Source organism: Schistocerca americana, chromosome 1 (genome assembly GCF_021461395.2).
Source record: "Schistocerca americana isolate TAMUIC-IGC-003095 chromosome 1, iqSchAmer2.1, whole genome shotgun sequence".
Classification (NCBI taxonomy): domain Eukaryota; kingdom Metazoa; phylum Arthropoda; class Insecta; order Orthoptera; family Acrididae; genus Schistocerca; species Schistocerca americana.
In genome coordinates this window covers 553,638,196-553,665,195 of record NC_060119.1, presented here as the reverse complement: position 1 = coordinate 553,665,195, position 27,000 = coordinate 553,638,196, and the positions used below count along the sequence as shown (strand labels likewise).

At 40.2% G+C, this 27,000-nt stretch overlaps 1 protein-coding gene across 2 annotated transcripts in view; it reads left to right on the top strand.

Annotated features, from left to right (window-relative positions):
- LOC124606133 (ketosamine-3-kinase-like) overlaps positions 1-27,000 on the top strand; it is a 53,127-nt gene that overhangs the window by 12,924 nt on the left and 13,203 nt on the right. For both annotated transcript variants that reach the window (XM_047138109.1, XM_047138101.1), the window contains one exon: positions 23,870-24,208. In XM_047138109.1, the coding sequence (XP_046994065.1) occupies positions 23,879-24,208 (330 nt within the window). In that variant the 5' untranslated portion in view covers positions 23,870-23,878. The remainder of the gene's footprint in view (positions 1-23,869; positions 24,209-27,000) is intronic.

Here is a 27,000-nt window from a genome sequence, read left to right as displayed (position 1 = left end):
TTATTTTAAGTTCGAACAGGAGCATCTTGTATTTAGGAAGTTTGGCAGCTGGTGAATTGCATCTAACTCAGGGAAGGCTCACTTTATAGATGCTTGATAGACTGAATGTGGCAGCTGAAAATCTATTAGCCCATCAGCAGTGCACTACGGGACAAATGTAGTGGTAGTATTTTGATGCAAGATGAACTATCTTTGTATCTCCTTTACTAATACTCATTGGACAAAAGTGAAGAGAGCAAGGAAAAGTGACAAAAGAATGGCATTTGCTTTATTTGCTCCAGTTGAATCCGTTTCCAGTTGCATTTGTATGTGACATGACAGTAACCACAGTGGGTATGTGGGCTTGTGTCTTTGAGTAGAGCACTTTCAAAACAAAATCTGATGCTTATCCATAAAAAAAAATTAAAAAGCATGCATTTAACCCACTATAGAATGACAACACGATTTAAAAAAATGTCACAAATAAGAGTTGTGTGGCAGATGAGATCCAGTTTCTTGATTCTAGTATTGAGACAACCAAAAATAAAGGAAAATGATTAGGCATCAGTTGCAATGATGTGGCTGGAAGATAATGGAAACGAATGTTAAATACGTGCTTACAAAGCACTGAAGTGTATGACATAGCCATGAAATAAATTATGAAAGCCATTAAATAACTGAAGAAAGTATCTAGTTCTCTTGATTCCTGTATGTTCTTGCAAGATTTTTAAATCTTTTGCTGCTCCCATAGGATCCCATTGAATTATCTTTTGGAGTAAGTTGTTCCCATAAGTTTTATGTCCTGACACTTGGATTATGGGTAGTAACAGATATGTACAAAATAGGAATGGTAAATGATCTGTAAAATCAGATCTCTATTGTTCCATCAAGCAGTTTCAGAAACATTTCGATAAGTAATTTATGCTATTCGTACACAATGTTTCGATAATGATTAATAAGAAAAGTTATCCTCTTGATATCCCAAGTGACCTTCCTAAGGCCTTTATGAAGATACAAAAGTTTCGTTAAGGAGACCATTGAAGTTTACGGTACAAACGACACTTGTGTGGCTAAGGCCTTAGCTTCATGATAGAAAAGATGACATCATATCAACAGGAGTAAGACAGCACATCAAATGAACAAATACCAGTTCTACGTTGTTTATTTTCCCCTTTTATTTGTATTTTGCTTCCCCCACCAAACAATTGGCTTTTTGTTTTTCCATTTTTGATTGTAAACTCCAACACCCGTTTTCCAATATTTCTCGTTGCAGTAGGAATAAAACTGATGAACCACTTATTGATGAATTAGAGTTGTCAAACTCAGTTCACATAGTCTCCTTCTCTGATCACTGTTATAGGTGCAGGGGTTGAACAAAAATACAAAAATATGGAAACACCAAAACCACAAAACACTACTATTCCTAATACAGAGTAGGAAAAACATAAACATTCAAAACAGCTTCTCCTTGCCTTGGAATGGATAAATACAGGTCCTATATCATGCACTTATACCATTATACCTGCAAAATAATGGCAAGTTTAAGTAAGTGGATAGTGGTGATGCACCCTTCTCTCCGAAATAGAACCCAAAAGCTCAGTAATATTGAGATCTGTGGCTGAGGGAGATGTGTTGTCGTGCTCAGTGCTGGATGATGCAAGCTGTGTGAACGTGGGCCCTGTTGTCTTTGAACACGGCATCACCATTGAGGAACAAACATTGTACCATGGGATGGGTCTGATCAATGAAAATGGTCACATATCCTTGGCAGTAATGTGTCCTTGCAGAGTATCCACAGGGCCCATGGACTTCCATAATTTGGCTGCCCAAATCGTCACTAGACCCTGTCGTATTTCACTCTTTACAGTAAGCATTCTGCATCGTAGGTTTCAGATGGTGTGTGCCAGATGTAAGCTTGGCCAGGTGTTGGCAACAGTGTGGAACAAGACTCATCCATCCAAATGACTTCCTTCCATTGCTCAATAGCCCTGGTTTTATAGATTTGGAACCACATTTTCGCGTACGAGCATTTGCATCACTGGAGTGTCATTTTCTAATTCCAATGCATCCTGCAACTCCCAGTACATAGAGCTCCTTCCATATTGTTTTGAATTTCACAGGGTTAACATGTGCGACATTCAGTTCTGTGGTGATTTTTGCAGCTGTCATCCTCTTATTTTCTATCACAGTCTTCTTCAGTGAACATCTGTCATGATCACTCAGCACACACTTTCGTCCATGTTGGGACTTAGTGGAGGATGTTTTTCTGGTTTCCCTGGATGTGGAATAAATCTTCGATATAGTACCTCCTGAAGCAAACACTTTGGCTGCCTTGATTATGGAAGCACACACTGTATAAGCATTAACGATTTGCCAGTGTTTGAATTCACTTAGCTCTAACATGATGCAATCACGACTTCAAAGAGCACTGTACTGACGATGACTGTTACCCAATTCATCAGGAACTGTCAGAAATGTGAGAACATAAACTTTCATAAATATTACTTAGAGCAGCATATGGAAGCATGTGAAACAGAAAATGTATTTCAAAATATATCCTGTACAATAGTAAGTGCACACTGACTACCTGCAGATAATTTTAATCTGTTTACAAATCATCTTGAACCTCTGTAGCTCTATTTAACAGTAAAAATAAATAAATAAAAGGAATCATAAGTGCAGATGTTATGATACAGTTTCTCTTAAAAACTCTTCACATAAGAATTTATTGCAGTCAGTAACATTATCATTCAATTTTAACACCTTACTGTAAACTTCCCAATTAGGCTAGCTGATAGCACAAAAACAGCCATTGATAATATCTTTACAGAAAGAACTGACAAACAAAATTATATTGCAAAATCAAAAGTCATTGGCCTCCCAGACCATGACTTGCAATTCCTTATGTTAAATGTTAATCTTTCAGGAGGGCAGTCAGTAAACAAAAAATTGATTACTGCAGGAAACTCAGCAAAATCATGAATTCGAGTAACATATGCAGTGCTCAAGACATAAATGAAAAATACAAAGCTTTTATCAAGAAGATATTAACCTTATTTGAAAGCTGTTTCAACCCAAAAGTACACTAGATTAGACCACAAGAAAAGAGTATTGTACAAGTGTTTCAGAAGACGAAAAGAAAACTGAAAGAAACAGCCTTGAAGTGAATCCTATACCTCATTATAAGACACAATGCAAAATATTGAAGACAGTAATACAGGCATCAAATCAAATGCATTACAATGAAATTATAGTCACATTGGGTAACAAAATAAAGGCAGGAGGCATATCACAGACCTTTCCGAAGAGGGGTATCTAGCATGCATCGGGAATACAGATAGCATACCATAGGTGCAACCACAGTGGAGGGGGACCTATGGGAAGGCCAGAGAAACATAGTTCCTGAGGAGGGACAGTTGCCTCTTCAGTAGTTGCAGGGGCAACAATCAGTGTGATTTTCTCATCTGGCCTTGTAACATGAGCCAACATGGCCTTTCTGTGCTGGTACTGCGAATGGCTGAAAGCAATGGGAAACTGCAGTTGTTACTTTTCCCAAAGACATGCAGCTCTTGGTATGGTAACTGATGATGGCATCCTTGTGGGTAAATATCCCAGAGGTAAAATAGTCCCTCATCCGATCTTCAGGTGAAAACTACTCAGAAGGATGTCATCATCAGGAAAAACAAAACAGGCATTCTTCGGCCTGGCCCTTAACCTGGTAGGTAGATTAGAAAATTGGAAATGGGTAAGCTGATGTTAAATATAGTGGGAATTCGTGAAGTTCAGTGGCAAGATGAACAGGAATTCTGATCAGGTGAATACAAAATCAAATAGAGGTAACACAGGAGTAGGTTCAGTGGTGAATAAGGAAGTAGGAATGCAGGTACGCTACTGTGAGCATCATAGTGAATGCATTATCATAGTCAAGATAGACAGAAAGCCAACACCCACCACATCAGTAAAAGTTTATATGCCAACTAGCTCAGTAGATGATGGAGAAATTGAAAGAAAGTATGATGAGGTAAAAGAAATTATTCAGATAGTCAAGGGAGAGGGAAATTTAATTGTGATGGGAGACTGGAATTTGCCAGTAGGAAGAGGAATGAAAAAACATGGACTGGGGGGAAAGGAATAAAAGAGAAACCCACCTGGTAGTACTCTACACAGAACACAATGTAAACACTGCTAACACTTGCTTTAAGAATCTTGAAGAGGGTTGTATACATCGAAGAGACCTGGAGATACTGGAAAGTTTCAGGTTGATTATATTATGGTAAGACTGAGATTTCAGAGCCAGATTTTAAATGGTAAGACATTTCCAGCAGCAGATGTGGACACCGAGCATAATTTGTTTGTTATGAACTGTAGATAAAAACAAGAATTTACAAAAAGGTAAGAAATTGAGGAGTTGGGACACAGATAAGTTGAAAAAACTGGAAGCTGTTGAGAGTTCTAAAGGTATCATAGGCAACAATTGACTAATACTTTGGAAGAGAGTACAGTAAAAGACAAATGGATAGCTGTGAGGGGCAAAATAGTGAAGGCAACAGATTACCATATAGTTAAAAGACATGCCCCCCCATTAGGAATTCTTAAATATCTCAGAACATATTGAATTTAATTGGTGAAAGGAGAAAATATAAAAAAAATTCTGCAAGCAAAAGGGAATATAAATGTCAAAAATGAGTGTGACAGAAAGCGCAAAATGGTTAAAAAGGAATGGCTAGAGGAAAAATGTAAGTCTATAGAAGCATGTATAACTAGAGGAAAGATAGATACTGCCTACAGGAAAATTAAATGGACCTTTAAAGAAGCAGGTGAATGAATATCAAGAGCTCAGATGGAAAACCAGTACTAAGAAAAGAAGGTAAATGTGGAAAGAATGTGTAGAAGGCTATACAAGAGAAATGTAGAAAGGGAAGAAGAGGTCCATGAAGCTGATGTGGGAGATACCCTCTGCAAGAAGAATTTGACAGGGCAGTGTGAGACGTAAGATGAGATAAGACCAGACCCTTTGGAAGAAGAATTTGACAGAGCAATGAGAGACGTAAGACAAGACGCGGCCCTTGGAGTAGATGGCGTTATGTCGGAACTTTTGGTGTCCTTGGGGGAACCAGGCGTGTCTGCAACTATTCCACATGATAGATTTATGAGATGGGGGAAATACCTTCAGGCTTCAAGAAGAATGTAATAATTTCAATCCAAAGCAATCATGTGCTAACAGGTGCAGAGATTATTGATTCATCATTTAAATAAGTCATGGTTGCAAAATATTGACAGGAGAATGGAAAAACTAGTAGAAGCCAACCTCAGGGAAGATCCATTTGGGTTCGGGGAAATGTTGGTCCACATGAGGCAATACTGACCTTATGACTTACCTTATACGGTAGATTAAACGTATACCTACATTTATAGCTTTTGTAGACACACAGAAAGCTTTTGACAATGTTGACTGGAGTACAGTTTTTGAATTTCTGAAGATAGCACAAGCCAAATACAGAGAGTGAAAGGTTACATACAGGTTACAGGATCCAGACAGCAGTTATAAAGAAGGGAGTGAGACAAGACTGTAGCCTGCCCCCAATGTTATTCAATCTGTACATTGAGTAAGCAGTAGAGCAGTCCAAAGAAAATTTTGGAGAAGGAACTACAGTTCCGGGAGGAGAAATCAAAATTTTGAGTTTTGCTGACAACATTGTAATTAGATAGAAAAAAGTCTTGGAAGAGCAATTGAATGGAATGGACAGTGTCTTGAAAAGATGATATAAAATGAACATTGACAAAAGCAAAACAAGAGTGATGGAATGTAGCCAAATTAAATCAGGCTATACTGAGGGAATTAGATTAGGAAATGAGACACTGAAAGTAGTAATGTGTTTTTATATTGGGGTAGTAGAATAACTAATGCTGCCAAAGTAGAAAGGATATGAAATGTAATGTGGCAGTGGCAAGGAAAATGTTTCTAAAAATGAGAAATTTATTAACATCTAATTTAAATTTACCAACGAAAACAATCAATTATTGATAAAATTATTTCATTGGATTGATAGAGAAATCTACTCATCAAGTGGCAGCAGAACACATAAAAGACTGTTGTGATTGGCAATCTTTTGGAGCCAATGGCGCCTTCAGGCAGAAGAGTTGAAGACGAAGGCAGAAGGGTTGATGGGGAAGGCAGAAGGGTGAAGGAAAAGGACTGGAGAGGTCTAGGAAAACGGGTAGATTTTGGGAAAGTCACCCATAACCATGGGCCAGGGGAGACTTGCCGTATGGGACGAGAAGCAAAGACTGATTGTTGGGGACTGCATCGGATGAGATTTGAAAACCTCAGAGCTTAAATGTGGAAGACAGGGTAATATGCAAGACAGAGATTACTACCGAAAACATTATGCACGAGTTAATAAGCGAGAGAAGCTAAGCGTATTGTACGTTGGAAAGGGTAGTGAAAATTAGACGGAAAAGACAATGAAAGATGTAGAAAACTAAAACAGAGTGAAACAAAGAGTAGTTACAGTGAGGAAAAGCTGAAATGGAAGAAATTAATGTAAATTAAGGCCAGGTGGGTGGTGAGAACCAAGGACATGCTGTAGTGCTACTTCTCACCTGCAGAGTTGTGAGAAACTGGTGTCTGGGGGAAGAATCCAGATGGCGCATATGGTGAATCAGGTGTCAAGGTCATGAATCTCATGTTGTAGAGCATGTTCTGCAACAGGATATTGCGAGTTGCCAGTATATACCCTCTGCCCAAGCCCATTCATCCTTATTGATAATTTGTTGGTAGTCATGCCAATGTAAAAGGCTGATCAGTGTTTACACATTAGCGTGTATATGACGTGTTGTTTCACACGTGGCTCTACTTTTGATAGTATATGTCTTGCCAGTTAAGGACTATTATAGGTGGTGGTAGGTGGGTGCATAGGGCAAGTCTTGCAGCGGGGATAGTCACAGGGGTAGGAGCAATAGGGTAGGCAGATGGGTGCAGCAGGAGCATAAGGTCTGACATGAATATTGTGGAGATTGGGAGGGTGATGGAAAGTTATTCTAGGTGTGGTGGGCAAAATTTCAGACAGAATGGATATCATTTCAGGGCATGATTTTAGGAAATTGCTGTTTTGTGGAGCGATCAGCAGTACCGTGATTGGATGTGATGGCCTGGGAAATCTGCTTTTTATCCAGGCTGGTGGGGTAATCACGTACGGTGAAGGCTGAGGTGAGAATGGAGGTGTATTGTTGTACGGAGTCTGCAACCTCGGATGCCAAGGCTGTATGGGAGGGATCATTTGACATGGAATGGATGGCAACTGTCAAAATGTAAGTACTGTTGCTTGTTGATAGGTTTAATGTGGACGGAAATGTGTAGCTGGCCTTCGGTGAGGATGAGATCAACATCAAGGAAAGTGGCATGGAATTCAGAATAGGATCATGTGAAATTTAATTGGGAGAAGGTATTCAGAGATTCCAGGAATTTTAGCAGGTCAGCCTCACCGTGGGGGGTCCATATGGTAAAGACGTCATCACTGTATCTAAACCAAACCCTTCTGCCTGAAGAAGGAGCTGCCAGCTCCGAAAGCTTGCCAGTCACAACAGTCTTCTATGTAAGTATTCTGCCACCACTTGGTGAGTAGCTAATTTAAATTTAGATGTTAGGAAGACTTTCCTGAAGGTATTCGTGTGGAGCATAGCCTTATATGGAAGTGAAATGGATGATGAACAGTTCAGACAAGAAGAGCATAGATGCTTTTGAATTGCGGTGCTGCAGAAGAATGCTGAAGATTAGATGCATAGGTCACATTGCTAATCTACATCTACATTTATACTCCACAAGCCACCCAACGGTGTGTGGCGGAGGGCACTTCACGGGCCACTGTCATTACCTCCCTTTCCTGTTCCAGTCGCGTATGGTTGGCGGGAAGAACGACTGTCTGAAAGCCTCCGTGCACGCTCTAATCTCTCTAATTTTACATTCATGATCTCCTCGGGAGGTATAAGTAGGGGGAAGCAATATATTCAATACCTCATCCAGAAACGCACCCTCTCGAAACCTGGCGAGCAATCTACACCGCGATGCAGAGCGCCTCTCTTGCAGAGTCTGTCACTTGAGTTTATTAAACATCTCCGTAACGCTATCACGGTTACCAAATAACCCTGTGACGAAACGCGCTGCTCTTCTTTGGATCTTCTCTCTCCCCTCCGTCAAACCGATCTGGTACGGATCCCACACTGATGAGCAATACTCAAGTATAGGTGGAACGAGTGTTTTGTAAGCCACCTCCTTTGTTGATGGACTACATTTTTTAAGCACTCTCCCAATGAATCTCAACCTGGTACCCGCCTTACCAACAATTAATTTTATATGATCATTCCACTTCAAATCGTTCCGCACGCATACTCCCAGATATTTTACAGAAGTAACTGCTACCAGTGTTTGTTCCGCTATCATATAATCATACAATAAAGGATCCTTCTTTCTATGTATTCGCAGTACATTACATTTGTCTATGTTAAAGGACAGTTGCCACTCCCTGCACCAAGTGCCTATCCGCTGCAGATCTTCCTGCATTTCGCTACAATTTTCTAATGCTGCAACTTCTCTGTATACCACAGCATCATCCGCGAAAAGCCGCATGGAACTTTCGACACTATCTACTAGGTCATTTATATGTATCGTGAAAAGCAATGGTCCCATAACACTCCCCTGTGGCACGCCAGAGGTTACTTTAACGTCTGTAGACGTCTCTCCATTGATAACAAGCTGTGTTCTGTTTGCTAAAAACTCTTCAATCCAGCCACACAGCTAGTCTGATATTCCGTAGGCTCTTACTTTGTCCATCAGGCGACAGTGCGGAACTGTATCGAATGCCTTCCGGAAGTCAAGGAAAATAGCATCTACCTGGGAGCCTGTATCTAATATTTTCTGGGTCTCATGAACAAATAAAGCGAGTTGGGTCTCACACGATCGCTGTTTCCGGAATCCATGTTGATTCCTACATAGTAGATTCTGGGTTTCCAAAAACGACATGATACTCGAGCAAAAAACATGTTCTAAAATTCTACAACAGATCGACGTCAGAGATATAGGTCTATAGTTTTGCTCATCTGCTCGACGACCCTTCTTGAAGACTGGGATTCTGAACAGAAATAGAGAGAAAAGAAATTTTTATCGCAACTTGACTAAAGGAAATGTTAGGGACTCATTCTGAGATATCAAGGAATCGTCAATTTAATATTAGAGGGAAGTGTTTTGGAGCTAAAATTGCAGAGGGAGACCAAGGGAGAAGCAGAGTAAGCAGGTTCATATGGATGTGGGTTCCAGTAGCTATATGGAGATGCTGAGGCTTGCATGGGATAGAGTAGTGTGGAGAGTTGCATGAAACCATTCCTCAGACTGAAGCCCCAACAAAAACATGGAATATAATGATGGAGGGCCTGGTAGAAACAGAGGTGAAGAGGAGAAGATAGCATTAAAAGTAAATGATACATTGGCAACAGAGTAGCAATGTTACAAAACTTTTACTGTTACTGAAAAGATGGTGGTGTCAGTTTCAGTATATGCTGCCATGGATATACCTCAGACCAGCTATTATGAATAGCTATGGTAATGTGAATATGACTGACCCTCACTACACCAGTAAAAGAAATGTCCACCATAAAATCTTTAAAGCTAAAAAGAGCTAGTGTCAGAGACAGCAAAGGACTTGGAAGAGCAGTTGAACGGAATGGGCAGTGTCTTGAAAGGAGGATATAAAATGAACACCAACAAAATCAAAACGAGGATAATGGAATGTAGTCGAATTAAGTCGGGTGATGCTGAGGGAATTAGATTAGGAAATGAGACACCTAAAGTAGTAAAGCAGTTTTGCTATTTGGGAAGCAAAATAACTGATGATGGTCGAAGTAGAGAGGATATAAAATGTAGACTGGCAATGGCAAGGAAAGCGTTTCTGAAGAAGAGAAATTTGTTAACATCGAGTATAGATTTAAGTGTCAGGAAGTCTTTTCTGAAAGTATTTGTATGGAGTGTAGCCATGTATGGAAGTGAAACATGGACGATAACTAGTTTGGACAAGAAGTGAATAGAAGCTTTCGAAATGTGGTGCTACAGAAGAATGCTGAAGATTAGATGGGTGGATCATATAACTAATTAGGAGGTATTGAATAGAATTGGGGAGAAGAGGAGTTTGTGGCACAACTTGACAAGAGGAAGGGACTGGTTGGTAGGACATGTTCTGAGGCATCAAGGGATAACAAATTTAGCATTGGAGGGCAGTGTGGAGGGTAAAAATTGTAGACGGAGACCAAGAGATGAATACACTAAGCAGATTCAGAAGGATGTAGGTTGCTTCAGTACTGGGAGATGAAGAAGCTTGCACTGGATAGGGTAGCATGGAGAGCTGCATCAAACCAGTCTCAGGACTGAAGACTACAACAACAACATTAAGTTGTAAGTGTCACCTATAATTTATTACTGGAACATGTGCCAGTAGGTTGAAATACGTCTTAGTTAAACTCGTAAGAGAAGAGTAAAGAAATACTGCCAAATTTACATTCAGTTTCATTTTTGCCAGAATGCTCTAAAATTTTTAGAAAAGACAATACAAAAATGGCTTCATAACCATCTGTCTGCAAATAAAAAGACTGTCACAATATCAAATTTTGGCCAATGAGGCCTTTGTCAAAAATAGATTACACACACATACACACACAAAAAGGGGGGGGGGGGGACTGCAGCCTCTGCCAGCTGAAGCCACACTGCGAGCAACAGCAGTGATGGCAGTGGCAACTGGGTGGGGGTAAGGAGTATGCTGGGGCAGGGAGGGGGAAGGATAGCAGGGTGGGCTGGGGGACATTGAGGTGTTGCTGGGGAGTGCGCAAGGACGAGGTGGAGAGATGATAGGGCAGATAGGTGCAGTCGGGAGGTAGACAGAGGGCAGGGGAGAGGTTTGGGGGGGTGGGGAGGGGGGTTTGCGGAAAAGGAGAGAAGCACAAAGACAGGGTGCATTGGTGGAGTGGAGGCTGTGTATTCGACTGGGAACAGGGATGGGGCTGGACAGGTGAGAAAAATGACTAATGAAGGCGGATGCCAGGAGGGTCGGGAACGTAGGATATATTGCATTGTCACATTCCATCCTGGATTTTCCATTGTTTGACATCTGCAAATAATAAATTATCGAAGTCAGTTTGATTTTTAAATTGTCCGATATTGAAGAGGCTATTTACATTTACTGCAAGAATGTACTTAATTTACTAGTCAGTAAATTACAAACAGATGGTATATGCTACAATCTGTCAAAGGTGTTTGAGTGTAAATCACAGTATCCTCACAAGTAAATTATAATACTACAATGAAACAGGAAATGCTTCTAAATGGTTCAAATTGTATATCTCAAACAGGAAACAAGAGTTGTTAATAGGAAGGAGTCCTGTATTAAACCGTCGTTCATCACGCATCTGGGAATAACAATATGTGGGTCCCACAAGACCTTTATCTGTTCTTGTGTATGTTATTGAGAAGTCGTCAATAAACTTACCAGATACCATGTCTATTTTGTTTGCAGATGATACAAACATTGCAGTAAATAACAATTCAAGTATAATTTTATAAATGTCAGCTATTGAAATTGTCATGAACATTAATAAATGGTTCCTTGTCACTAAACTTTGGAAAGACATTGTTTGCAGTTCAGAGCTTGTAAGTGATTTCTATCCAGTATATGCCTAAAACATGATAAGCAGGTAGAAGAGATTAACACCGTTAAATTCTTGAGATTGCAACTTTATAATAAATGTTATTTGTAGGAGAATAACGGAGAACAGCTGAAGCATCTAATCAAATTATATGAATTTGGGTGCTAGGGTTTTGAAACTCTGTATTCTGCAGAACACAATGTATTTCTTTTTCTTTTACCCAAACATGTTATGGCACACAGGTATCAGAAGATGTTTGGGTAAGTAGGGAAAGAAATGAATTGTTTTGCAGAAAGCAGAGTTAAAAACTCAAATTTAATATGTAAACATGGGAAAAAAAAAAAATGTTAACAGGACCTTCCAATGCCAGCAAGATGATTATCTCAAAGCCATACCAATGTGGATGTTTTGTCAGGCATAGGTATTATGAAAGTAAAAAAGCTTGCACACTTCTCTTACTTTTGTTCCATAATGTCATACATAATAATTTTTTAGATAATTCATCTGGTCAAGGTAAAGTTTCCTGAATCCAAAACTGTGTAACGTAAATTGCTTATGGTGCGAACACAATAACACCGTACAGAGGCCTTTTTAACTAACTACTGCTTCCAGTCACTTACTTTGGTCAAGAAAGTGCACGTACCTTTTCATATTAAATTACAATAGATGACCATTGTGGTTAAATACTTTATACATAACAGTCAAAATGTCCTCTTGATGCTGTCTGTTCGATATCAGTTACAAGAAACTACATCTTTTTTGATTGGAAAAAATAACAATTAGCATATTCACTCAATATTTTCACATCAAATATAAAATACAGTTGTGGAACACAGCAAGTCCGCGTCCGCCTCTCATGGAATACAAACAGTAAAAGGTGAGGCGCCAAAAGCCTCATTTGTCTTGAAACAACAGAATTCTTTTTTATACCATTAACCGATACATGTACATAGAGATTTACTGGCACCGCGCAAGAACGGCAAAGATAAAGAATAATAGATTCTGTCGCTGCTATGCGATGATTCATTTCTTTTACTTTACAATTGTTCGATAACTTTAGGCCATCAGGCGTTTACTATTGAGCGTATATTAATGTTTGTGAGGCGAAAATTACTAATATTACAGAGCACTATAAGGCATTTTTAACTATCACTTTTTCCTGAGCAGTGTGTCAAAGTTGACAGAATCACATGCTTTGCGAAAATAGGTTAGTATCAATATTGTGGCCTCATGGTTGTCTACGGCACATTTCAGGATCATAAGTTATCTCAATTATTGCAGTGTTCCTGCTGTGGCAGTTTTGAAGATTACGTTGACATTTTTCATACTATTTCAGTGATATTAAGTTTTCAGTTATTTGGTTATGAGTGACAGTGGATAAGATGCTGATTCATCAATAATCACAAGGTGATTGTGAATGTTTGTTCTTAGGGATAAGTCAGTCTATGCTTCTTTTGCATTACTGCGATGTATCCCAATCACAAGAGAAACATTAAATACGTATGTCAGTCAGCACAGGTACATAGCAATCTACATCAGTCTTGATCATCATTCTGCTGGTACCACCATTGCCCATCACTTGGTTCTCATTATTTCTTTTCTTTTTTTGTTTATTGTAACATGTTTTAGGTAGAATATGCCAGGGTTAGGTATCTAGTCTGCGGGGTTCTGGCATGTGATAATTCTTTGCAATATGAGGGCTGGCTGGTGCTGAAAAAAATTCACTCAGCTCATCAGCCGAGATTCCAAAAACATTTTCTGATTTTGTCTCTATGACAGCCAGTCTGTGGATGTTCTGCTTCTGAATCATGGGACTTGTGTCGCAGCATACAACATACTGAGAATGACTGATTTTGGCATGATGAGCATATTGGTTTACCATGTTCTGCAGGTTTCTGAATACAGTGAAACTCCAATTTTACATGTTCATGTGATCCAGACTTGAAAAACGCAAAATTGAGGAAAATGCAGAATCGAAAAAAAAATTTTAAAAACCCCCCAAAACAAGAGCAAAAATAAATTTAATTGGCACATTTGATTAAAAATTGCAGTCCTCTCCAATACTTTGTATAAAATATGTCTACGTGAAGGAAATTAAATGTACAATGCAATGTTTATGCAATAATCTTTGGTGATAAATTTCATCACTTCTTAAAAAATCAGATGTGTAACAGCAAGTAAAAACTCATCAAAAAATTGAAATTGATATCTGGGTACAAGCCCGTCAAGCTATTTTCCGACATGCTACAACCACAAATTGTATGTTCAAAACATGTGTTTTTGAAAGATCATCTTTTGTGCTCATCCAAAAAAAAGCAAAATTTGATGAACACATTGAATTGAACCAAAACATCACAGGAGCTAGGTGGTAAACCATAAGCAAAAATGCAGATATATGCTTAATGACGATCTTTGTCACCATTACTGTTATTGTTTAATGCTTTTCTTGCGAGCCGCCGCCCTTCATATGCTCACCACCATTAATGTGTTATTTTAGGCTTGAACAGAGAAATGGAGACGTGAAAAAAAAAAAAGTTTATTTCTCCAGTTGATGTTACAAGCTTATTAGAAGTCAGCTCTGAATTTTTGTACACTGTGTAAAATGTAAATCTGAAAGAAAGCTTAGGTGCTATAGTTTTGCTTCATGCCCTCTATCACCGCTGCCATTCTTTACGATCTACAATGTGTGGTTTGCATGGTGCAAAGTATATATGTGAGTAGTGTATGTAGTTGTTGCAACTGTATCGTGCCAGATTTCAGCATGAAAGTCGTTAAAATGTGCTATCGCAAAACTCTTGTTCTATTTCTGTGTGACATCCCTGTCGTACCACATCATCTGTACGAAAAGTATATATTTTCAGTACTTCAAAAAATGCTTTCATGCCTAACTGCATTCCCGTCACTGAAGGGCCACTCTCCTCTCACCGCATTTAGAGTAGGCAAGCTCAATTTATGTGTGTTATTGTGGTGTAGTGCCTGCATTGGCTATATGATGATTGAACAAGTCTCAAGCCAATAAGAGTTCACTACCCAGAAATGGGCGACATTTTCTCGATTATGACCGAGCATATTATTCGAGACTCAGTGTTTGCATTTAAAAGATTGATGATTGGTATTGTTGCTGAATACAGTACATCAGAAATACACGCAAATAGATGAGACTGAGTTATACTTGGCATAAGAAAAGTTGGTGGCTGGACCCCTTCATTACGTATTGGCCTGATCCGAAACATTTCATGTTGACTGTCATGTTTTTCCATTACCACTGCAAACTAGCAGTAGTTGTATCATAATTTTGTGGTGAAGCTAAATGTTGCAAGTTGTGTTGGCAGCACTTATCGTGGATTACGTCAACATTTCCTCTCTCATGACTCCCCTATCCACAACGGCCTAAAATACTCCCTGAGCTCCACCGTCGTATGTCGTGCAAACCATCTGTCTTTTGTTCCACTTATAACACATTCAGTCACATCAAATGTCAGTAGGAAGGAAACGGGATGAAGTCAAGCGAGACATTGAGTATGAACTTAAAATCGAGGTTAACCTTATGAGGAAGAAATGTAAAACCGGGGAATTTTTAGCATTGACCTTATGGGTTTTTCATAGGGGCTACAAATTTATGGTTTAGAATTGTGAAAACTTAAAATCAGAGAATGTAAAATGATGTTCCTCTGTACTTTGTGGTCTTCAGCCTTAAGATTTGACTTGAAATGTCTATGAGGAGCATCCCTATTGTACATCCTTTGATTTAAGTCAGTTGTCAACTGAGGGGTAGAAATTTTTCTTACTTGGATTGTACATGTCAGAGCATGCTTGTTGTAGAGGGCCATGAGCTTATCAATAAGTTCATGTATCTTGCCATCTGTTTTGGGCTTTCTAATTGTTTGGTGCCATCGGACTGCTGAGCAATCCACTGACATAGTGACACAGTGCATATGTAACCTGATTTGAGCTTTGAGGGCTGTGAGAAATAGACTAAAATAGCTAGAGCTGAAGGTTGACAGGTAGCTCTTTGTTGATCTTTATTGTTGCGATTACTCTACACAGATAGTCAATAAAATTGAAACACCCAGAAGGATAACGAATAACGAAATTTCATGTATTGTGGATATACTGTATGATTAGGAAAAACACATGATTGAATTTGTAGAGGATTTGGGAGTAAAGAGGGTGCAAAATTTAGTATATAGAGATCCCATCTCTGGCAGCAGCAATAAGTCTAACTGAGCTGGTCATTGCGCTGAACTGAGCTTTGTAACAGTCACAGGTATGTCATTCCGTGCTGCTTCAGTTCTCTTCAGAGCTCAGTAATTGTAACTGCTGTGCAATGGTGGCATGCCAGTCTCTCACAACCCATTGACTAAATGTTTCCATTGGGTGAAGATCTGAAGAATGTCCTGGCCAAGGTGACGGTCAGATATCCTCGTTCTGAGGTAAATCAGGACAGCATGAGCAACATGTTGTTTCGTGGAAGTATAAAATTAAGGAAATCTCAAAAATTTTACACAGCCACTGTCCTTAACATGTTAGAAATGCAACACATTTGTTCAAATTACTGGATATGCAAGCCAGAATTTGATGGAGTTTTGTAGTCAGTGGCACTCTATACCATCATGGCAGGTGCTGCGTCCATGTGATGATGACAAATACAATCAGGCAGATTTTGTTCTCCTCAAAGACTCGATACATGGATATGTCCGTCATGATGCTTTATTTGGAACTGGGGCATATTTGAAAAGACGATGTGATGCCACTCTGCATCCAGTGTTGTTGGGTGCACAACTCTCTGCAAGCGTCTTTTTGTTGCTGTGTCAAGGGAAGTCAAACAATGATTGCTGTGTTTACTTTCCTTGGTGCTCAAGACATCATTGCAGTGTCCGTGTGGATACTTTTCTGGATGCAAACAAGCTCGTTTCCTGAGACAAGTTACATTGATGGCTGGACAGTCCTGTGTGGCCAAATGAACAATATGCTGATCCTCTTAGGCGCTATTCATGTGGGGCTGCTGAGAGCCTGCATGGAGTTGAATATCTCTCTCTGTTCAGGAGAGTGTCACATGACTACGAAATTGATGGGTTCACCATCAATTTCGTAGTCATGTGAAACCAACCAATGCAAGCAACAGTATTGCAGAAGAGCTGATCACAGTCTTGATTAGCCATGAGACACCTTCTGTCGAATTCTGATACCTACTGGTAAACATTTCTCCGTCTAACAAGACTTTATTACTAACAGTCAACATTCAAATGTGGTTTCTGAATGACAAATCGTTTGTGCTACCTTCCTTAAATGCAGAAAGTAGATGGCATTACTGCTACTACTTTTTGTGGTGGCATTGAAATCTATTCATTTGCATACTCAAATGTATAGTACACTTTGTGTCAATTTGATGTCTGTTGAACTCCATTTTCAAGGTGTTGCAATTATAATCACCAACAATGCATTAATGGGTGTATCTGTGCTGTGTTTGGTGTGTGGCTTATAATGGAAGAATTTTCATGTTGCTGCAATGAAACCATCATGTTTATTGCAGGGGGAGTATGTTTATGTCCCGTATGTGGTGATGTGTTGCTATTGGCACTGAAGTGAATGTAGTTTCTACTGGAAGGGTATCATTTTGCTGGGTTTTGATGGCTAATAGAAGACATCAGTTAAGAACTTGCAGCTCTACACACTGATTTTGGTGAATGTGAATTATGCCTGTGTTTCTTGATTAGGGTTCAGTGGGCTTAAGACTTTATGTTTGAACTGTATTTATATAAATGCGGACTTCCACACACCATGCCTGTTTAGCCTACCAATCGTAAGAAGCTTATCTCCCAAGAGATAGTCAGGTACAGAGGGCTTCAGACAGGAGGATCGTGTGAAAGTTAAGTTGTTAGAAAATGGGCTTATTCTACTTCATTGAGAACCATTTGACTTAGGATCTGTGAAAGGAATGTATCTTTATGTGTAAGTATGTATTATGTAGTTTTGTTTAACTATGATTTGTAATACACCCTTGAGGGTCTCCACATTAAGGATTTTTTTGCCCGTCTCAGTTGCATTGATATAAAATTTGGCTGTTGTGGTTACCAGTTTTGGGCTAACACACCCATTGTCAAACCACACACCTTGCTATTGACCGTAATTATTCATACAGTATGGTGCCAAAATGCATGAACAGCTTCTGCACTACGAAGTATACAGTGGGCAACAAGTACCATCATTGATCCTAGCCTATGTGTCTATTGCAAGTCATAGGCTAAGATGAGTGAGCGTACTTGGTACCCACTGTATGCTTTGCTGTGCAGAAGCTGTTTGTGTCTTTTGCCACCATGTTCTTGTTGTCGTCTTCAATCCAAAGACTGGTTTGATGCAGTTCTCTGTGCTGCTCTATCCTGTGCAAGCCTCTTCATCTCTGAGTAACTACTGCAACATACATCCTTCTGAATCTGCTGAGTGTATCCATCTCTTAGCCCCCTCTATGATTTGTACCCTCCTCGCTTCCCTCCAGTATAAAATTGGTGATCCCTTGATGCCTCAGAATGTGTCCTACCAACCGATCCCTTCTTCTAATCAGGTTGTGCCATAAATTCCTCTTCTTCCCAATTCCGTTCAGTACCTCCTCATTAGTTACGTGATATACCCACCTAATCTTCAATATTCTTCTGCAGCATTATATTTCAAAAGCTTCCATTCTCTTCTTGTCACAACTGTTGATCATCCATGTTTCATTTCCATACATGGCTACACTCCAACCAAATACTTTCAGGAAAGACTTCCTGGCACTTAAATCTGTACACAATGTTAACAAATTTCTCTTCTTCGGAAATGCTTTCCTCATCATCACCAGTCTACATTTATTATCCTCTCTATTTCAACCATCATCAGTTATTATGCTGCCCAAGTAGCAAAACTCATCTACTACTTTAAGTGTCTCATTTCCTAATCTATTCTCTCAGCATCGCCTGATTTCATTCGACTACATTCCATTATTCTTGTTTTGCTTTTGGTGATGTTCATCTTATATCCTTGTTTCAAGACACTGTCCATTCTGTTCAACTTTTCTTCCAAGTACTGCTGTCTCTGACAGAATTACAATGTCATCGGATTTTAATTCCTACCCAAAATTTTTCTTTTGTTTCTGTTACTGCTTGCTCAATATACAGATTGAATAACATCGGGGATAGGCTACAACCCTGCCCCACTCCCTTCTCAACCATTGCTTCCCTTTTATGCCCCTTGACTCGTGTAATTGCACTGTGGTTTCTGTACAAATTGTAAATAGCCTTTTGAACCCTGTATTTTGCCCCTGCCATCTTCAGAATTTGAAAGAGAGTATTCCAGTCAACATTGTCCACAGCTTTCTCTAAGTCTACAAATGCTAAAAATGTAAATTTGTCTAGCTTCTAACAAGGGAACCTCCCCATCGCACCCCACTCAGATTTAATTATAAGTTGGAACAGTGGATAGGCCTTGAAAAACTGAACACAGATCAATCGAGAAAACAGGAAGAAGTTGTGTGGAACTATGAAAAAATAAGCAAAATATACAAACTGAGTAGTCCATGCGAAGATAGGCAACATCAAGGTTAATCTGAGCTCAGGAGCGCTGTGGTCCCGTGGTTAGCGTGAGCAGCTGCGGAATGAGAGGTTCTTGGTTCAAGTCTCTCCTCGAGCGAAAAGTTTGTTTTTGATTTTCGCAAAGCTATGATCTGTCCATTCGTTCATTGACGAGACGAGACTGTAATAAGTTTAGTGTCTGTGTTTTGCGACCGCACCGCAAAACCATGCGATTAGTAGACGAAAGGACGTGCCTCTCCAATGGGAACCGAAAACATTTGATCGCAAGGTCATAGGTCAACCGATTCCTCCACAGGAAAACACATGTGATATATTCTATACGGCATGTGCGTCACATGACAGGAATATGTTGTCAACCCACCTAACTTGTAGTACACTTGGCGAATGGGTAAAAAGATTCTTCTACCTTGCCCGATTTAGGTTCTCTTTGGATGTGAAAATTACTCCCAAAAAAGTGATGAAAACATAAGAGTTTGTCACATAAACTGCAACAAATGAATCCAACAGTTTCACACTTTTCCCTGTGCCCTGTCAAAACATATGTTTTTAACGTTTTCAAGTTTTTCCGTGTGTAGACCGTCAAATCCTGCATATGTCCAAGCAAATCTGAACATGTCCTGGAATTTTGGAGAGCGAAGTTGATTATGTGTGAGTGCCTGAACTTTGATAGTGGTCTGAAAATAAAAAATTAAACTTTTCGCTCGAAGGAAGACTTGAACCAAGGACCTCTCGTTCCGCAGCTGCTCACGCTAACCACGAGACCATGACGCTCCTGAGTTCAATCTAGCCTTGATGTTGCCTATCTTGCGCATAGACTACTCAGTTTGTATATCTTGCTTATTTTTTCATAGTTTCACACAACTTCTTCCTGTTTTCTCGATTGATCTGTGTTCAGTTTTACAAGTCCTATGCACTGTGGCAACTTATAACTAAATCTGACGGGGGTGCGATGGGGAGGTTCCCTTGTAAGAAAGGTCATAGGGTCAGTATTGCCTCGTGTGTTTTCCTACATTTCTACGGAATCCAAACTGATCTTCCTCAAGGTCGGCTTTACCAGTTTTTCCTTTCATCTGTAAAGAATTCGTGTTAGTATTTTGCAACTGTGACTCATTAAACTGATAGTTTGCAAATTTTCAGACCTGTCAGCACCTGCTTTCTTTGGAGCTGGAATTATTGTATTCTTATTGAAGCTTGAGGGTATTTCGCCTGTCTCATACATTTTTCCCATCAGATGGAAGAGTTTGGTCATGGCTGACTCTCCCTAGGCTATCAGTAGCTCTAATGGAATGTTGTCTATTCCCGGGGCCTTGTTTCTACTCATATCTCCCATCTCATCTTCATCTATGTCCTCCTCCATTTCCATAACATTGCCCTCAAGTACATTGCCCTTGTAGAGACCCTCTATATACTCCTGCCACCTTTCGGCTTTCCCTGCATTGCTTAGGACTGGTTTACCATCTGAGCTCTTGATATTCATACAGGTAGTTCTCTTTTCTCCAAAGGTCTCTTTAATTTTTCTGTAGGTTGCATCTATCTTACCCGTAGTGATATATGCTTCTACGTCTTTACATTTATCCTCTAGCCATTCCCGTTTAACTGTTTTTGCTTCCTGGCAATCTCATTTTTGAGACTTTTGTATTCCATTTTGCCTGCTTCATTTACTGCATTTTTATATTTTCTCCTTTCATCAATTAAATTCAGTCTCTCTTCTCTTACCCAAGGATTTCTACTAGCCCTTGTCTTTTTACCTACTTGATCCTCTGCTGCCTTCACTATTTCATCTCTCAAAGCTACCCATTCTTCTTCTGCTGTGTTCTTTTCCCCTGTTCTTGTCAATCGTTCCCTGCTACTCCCTCTGAAACTCTCTACAACCTGTAGTTCATTCAGTTTATCTAGGTACCATCTCCTTAAATTCATGCCTTTCTACAGTTTCTTCCATTTTAATCTACAGTTCATAACCAATAAATTGTGGTCAAAGTCCACATCTGCCCATGGAAATGTCTTACAATTTAAAACCTGGTTCCTAAATCTCAGTCTTACCCTTATATAATCTATCTGAAACCTTCCTATGTCTCCAGGTATCTTCCATTTGTGCAACCTTCTTTTATCAAACAATTGAAAATCGAGGATGGAATGTAACAATATTATGAGAAGGAAAGTTGCTGCTCACCACATAGCGGAGATGCTGAGTTGCAGATAGGCACAACAAAACAAAACAAATCTCCCGTGCCTTATCTTTCCAGTCTCCTACCACCTCCTGAAGTCCCATCATGTGGCCACAGAGGAGCATTTCCCTGGTAACTTAGTACCACCCAGGACTGGAGCAATTGAATTACATTCTCTGCCAGGGTTTCGATTACCTCTTGTCATGCCCTGAAATGAGAAATGTCCTGCCCACTATCCTTCCCACCCCTCCAACAGTGGTATTCCACTGTCCTCTGAACCTACACATATACATGTCCATCCTTACACAACCCCTGCTCCCAGTCCCTTACCTCATGGCTCATACCCCTGTAATATACCTTGATGCAAGACCTGTCCCGTACATCCTCCCACCACCACCTACTCCAGTCTGGTCAATAACATCACCTATCCCATCAAAAGCAGGGCTACCTGTGAAGCCAGTCATGTGGTCTACAAGCTAAGCTGCAATCACTGTGCTGCATCCTCTGTAGGCATGACAACCAACAAGCTGTCTGTCAGTATGAATGGCCACAGACAAACTGTGGCAAAGAAACAAGTGGACCACCCTGTTGCTGAACATGCTGCCAAACATGATATCCTCAATTTCAGTGACTGCTTCACAGCCTGCGCCATATGGATCCTTCCCACCAATACCAGCTTTTCTGAACTGGGCAGGTGGGAACTTTCCCTGGAATACATCCTACATTCCCGTAATCCTCCTGGCCTCAACCTTCGTTAGTCACGTCCTCACCCATCCAGCCTCTTCCCTGTTTCCGTTCCAGCACTACACAGCCGCCATTCCATCACCAAACCCAGTCTTTTTATTTCTCTCCTTCTCCCCCCACCCACCCATCCACCCCAATGTCTCCCCTGCTTTCCGTCCAACCTGCAGCACTTCATTGTATGCCACCTCCACTATACTATCCCTCCCCCTCCCCGCCCCGGTCACTTCTTTACCCCCACCCAGTCACCACCCCCATCATGCACTGGTGCTGCTGCTCACAGAGTGGTTTCAGTTGCCTAAGACTGCAGTCGTGTGTGCGTGTGTGCCCACACGTATATGTGTCAATTGTTGACAAAGGCCAATGGCCGAAAGCATTAATTGTGGGCCTTATCCCCAGTCCATATTCACCTACCACTTTTCCTTTTCTTCCTTTTTCCACTATTGAATTAAAGTCCCTCATGACTAATAAATTTTCATCTCCCTTAATGATTTAAATAATTTCTTTTACCTCATCATGTATTTCTTCAATCTCTTCAGCATCTGTGGAGCTAGCTGGCATATAAACTTGTACTACTGTGGTAGGCATGGAATTCGTGCCTATTCTGGCTACAATAATGCGCTCACTATCCTGTTCATAGTAGATTATCTGTGTTCCTATTTTTTAATTAATTATCTAACCTATTCTTGTATTACCCCTATTTGATTTTGTATTTATAATCCTGTATTCACCTGACCAGAAGTCCTGTTCCTCTTGCCATCGAACTTCCTTAATTCCCATTATATGTAACTTTAACCTATCTCTTTTCCTTTTTAAATTTTCTAATGTACCTAACAGACGAAGAGATCTAACATTCCACACTCATACCCATAGAACGCCAATTGTGTTTCTCCAGATAACGATGTCCTCCTGAGTAGCCCCTGCCCAGAGATCCAAATGGGGGACTATTTTACTTTCAGAATATTTTACCCAAGAGGATGCCATCATCATTTAACCATACAGTAAAACTGCATGCCCTCAGGAAAAATTATGGCTGTAGTTTCCCCCTTCCTTTCACCCGTTCACACTACCAGCTCAGGAATGCTGTTTTGGTTGATGTTTCAAGGCCATTTCAGTCAATCACTCAGACTGTTGCCCCTCTTCAGGAGCCACACATTTGGCACCGTATTGTATGAATAATTATGGTTAATAGCAAGTTGTGGGGTTTGAGAATGAGTATGTCAGCCTGAAACCAGTAATCAACGCAACTGAGATGGACAGAAAAAAAAAAAAAAAAAAAAAATCGAATTTTCTCACCTTTATGTAGTTATAAGGTTCAACAAACTCTCTCCCCCTGTCTGCCAAGTGGTGCAGATGAAAAATATTCCTTATACTTTGCTGCTTATCAGAATATTTTCTATGTAATAACCATAGTCTCTCTCTGATTAAGAACATGTTGGCATTGTTTACATACTCTATTAAAGCAGTAACTTTAATATTCACTTAATTGCAAATGAGCTTGGTTCCTTTGAAATGGACATGGCCATTATCCTTCCACATCCCTCTACAGTCTGAGATTGTGCTCCATCACTAATGATCTAATCATCAATGGGCTATTAAACCTAATCTTCTTTCCTCCATCTTAAAGCCGTATTTACTTCATAATTATGACATATTTTTCTACACTGTTGATTTTAAGTAAAAAAGCCTGTGCAAATTTCTTTTTTATTGGTGTTCTTCCTATTTTCTGTGCAGGCGAGACTGATGTTTGATGGTGAATTAGAGAGCCTTAAAACTATAGCAGCAACTAATACAGTGCGTGTTCCGCAACCTATTGTGGTCTTAGACAATCCTCGTGGTGGATCTGTCTTAGTTTTAGAGTATGTTGACATGAAAACATTAAGCAAATTCTCAAAGCAGCTTGGACAACAACTGGCCAGATTGCATTTACATAACAGTGAACTAAAGACAAAGGCATCACAAGGTTTTGTGGGACAAGAGGAAAATGTTTCTTATGTTGAAAAATTTGGATTTCATGTGACCACCTGCTGTGGCTACATTCCTTTAGAAAATGAATGGTGCGGTGACTGGCCAGTAAGTAAAATTTATGGTTAATATTAAATCTATATTTGTAAGTAATATAAATACCTTAGAGGGATCAGTATAAAAATTATTTGTCATCTACACAATAAAATAATAAAGTAATTTATGGATAAGAGATGTCCCACTTCGGTCAACAAAAAGAAGGAACTGTATTTGGACACTGCCCTACATACCATTTTCAGCTTAGAGCAGCCTCTCTTACCAGCATCGACATTTTCTAAATAACTTTCATGGGTGCATGGGAGGGGGAGGGGGGGGGGGCAGCGCAAGAGCGGAGTCTCCTTCCCCACAGACCTTGTGAGGGGTATGCTTCTCCCTCTCTCTGCCCAGATACTTGGAAACAAACAGCCACTGTACTACTACCACAGCAGATCAGAAACCCAAGCATCCTGCTTACGACTTCTCTCATTGGACCTGCCTCACATTTTACTGCCATGTCTGGTATTCTGGAATGGAAAACAGTTGGTTATCCCATTGACCAGTAACTGCGCAATTTGGTCCTATAAACAAAGGTCATCATCACATTAGAGATGTTTCATATATGCAGACCGAACAAGATGGTACATTGGGTAGCAAACTGGTCCTACATTTTGGAGGACAACAGTTCAAATCCATGTCCGGCCATCAAAATTTAGGTTTTCTGTAATTTCTGTAAATTGCTACAGGCAAATGCCAGGAAGGCTCCTTTGAAAGGACACAGCTGGTTTCCTTCCCCATTGTTGAAATATTCTGAGTTTGGGCTCCATCTTTAATGACCTCGATGTCAACAGAATGTTAAACCCACCCTAATCTTACAATCTTCCTTCCTTCCTTGATTTATGCAATGAAGAAATATATTTACAGGTCAAAGGGTGATATGTTAGATTTATGGGAAATGCGTAGTATCTTTCTTGAGATAAAGAAATTAGTATTGTAGTAAGTTAAGGAAAATAAATTATCTACTGCAATGTTGTCATGGAAATCATTGGAAAGACAAAGTTCAGCAATCGTACCTTAAGAGGATAAGATGGAGAGCGCAATGTTTGAAGGACATAGTTGGAGCAGAATCTGAACATAAATAACAGTCTGAGGGGGTAATGATGGGGGAAATTAAGGGTCATGATTAAATAGAGTTTGAGAATCAGTCCCTAACTGTGATGTAGATAGTGATGTTCTGTAAATCAATGTCTTGAAACTGATAGGTTATAGATGGCTCTTAGATTGTGATTGTTGCAACATATTAATAGACGGTTGCATGATAATTGATACCAAGACTTGAGAATCACTGGTAATTGTCTGTAACACACTACTGTCATGCTATCTTATGACAGATCCTCTGGAATAGGAGTGCACTCGAAAATGTTATTGGAAGCAGAAGGGGTGTAATCATTACCAGCCTTATTTAAAAGTACAATCTGGAGCTGGCTCTTGAACTGATAAAAGCTGGTCGTCCACTGGAAACATACACTGATCAACCAGAACATTATGACCACTGACTTAATCTCAATATAAGCCCGTCTAGGTGACAGCAGTATGGCCTGGCGATCAATGACTGCTAGTCAGACACACGCAGGGTGCATATAGTATCAGTGAGCAAGCTGTCCATGTGTAGAATGGGGAAGGCTTGCAATCTATCTAGTTTGACTGACAGCAGATTGTTATGGCCTGGAGGCTTGGCTTGAGCATTTCGGAAACTATACGACTTGTCGGATGTTTGAGGAGTGCTGTGGTGAGTGTCTTCAACATGTGGTGAAACCATGTCCAGACATGGAGTTGGGTGACCCCCCTCATTACAGATGTCGAATGTTGTAGGCTGGGCAGACTGGTTAAACAGGCGGTAAACTGTGGTATGCATATGCCAATGTTAACACCACGACACCAGCAACTTTGACTGAAATGGGCAAGTGCTTATTGGCACTGGATGTTGGTGCAGGGTCAGAGTGTTGCATGGTCTGATGAATCCCAATGCTTTCTTCACCATGCCGATGGGAGGGTGTGAATCCGTCGTCTTCCAGGGGAACTGCTCCATCGTACCTGTACTCTGGGATGGAGACAAGCTGATGGCAGCTCCATTATGCTCTGAGGAACATCCACATGGGCATCCATGAGTCCAGTGCAGCTCATGCAAGGCACCATGACTGATTGCAGAACACACACACCCCTTCATGATGATCATGTTTCTCAATGGCAATGACATTTTGCAGCAAGATAATTCATCATGTAACAAGGCCTGGAGTGTGATGGAGTGGTTTGAGAAACTCACCAGATCTGAACTGAACGAACACATCTGGGATGTGATTGAATGCAGTGTCAGAACTCATTGCCCCCTCCCCGGAATTTACGGGAATTAGGTGACTTGTTTGTGCGTATGTGGTGCTATTTCCCTCCAGCAACCTATGAAGGCCTCATTGCTTCCATGCCACGATACATTGCTGCTGTTATCCATTCTAAAGGTGATCATAATGTTCCGGCTTATCAGTGTATTTGCTCAGCAATTTCACATGCCTAACTAGGGGGAATATGGCTGATTGAAGGATTGATCCCAGTGAAATGGAATTAGTTGAACATACTCAGTCCAGTTGGGTACTCGTTGCTGCTAGTGTCTAATGGTCTTCCATGTTTAATTACCTTTTATGGAATCTGAGGAGCATATAAACATGTTATGACTAATGTGACTGCAGGTTTTCTTGGGTAATCAGCTTAGTGATGGTCTCATTTTGTCGCAGTATTTCAGTGAGCATCATAACCATTATCTTCAAATGGTCCTCTACCTAAAGGTGGTGGGTATGAAACTCATTGAAACA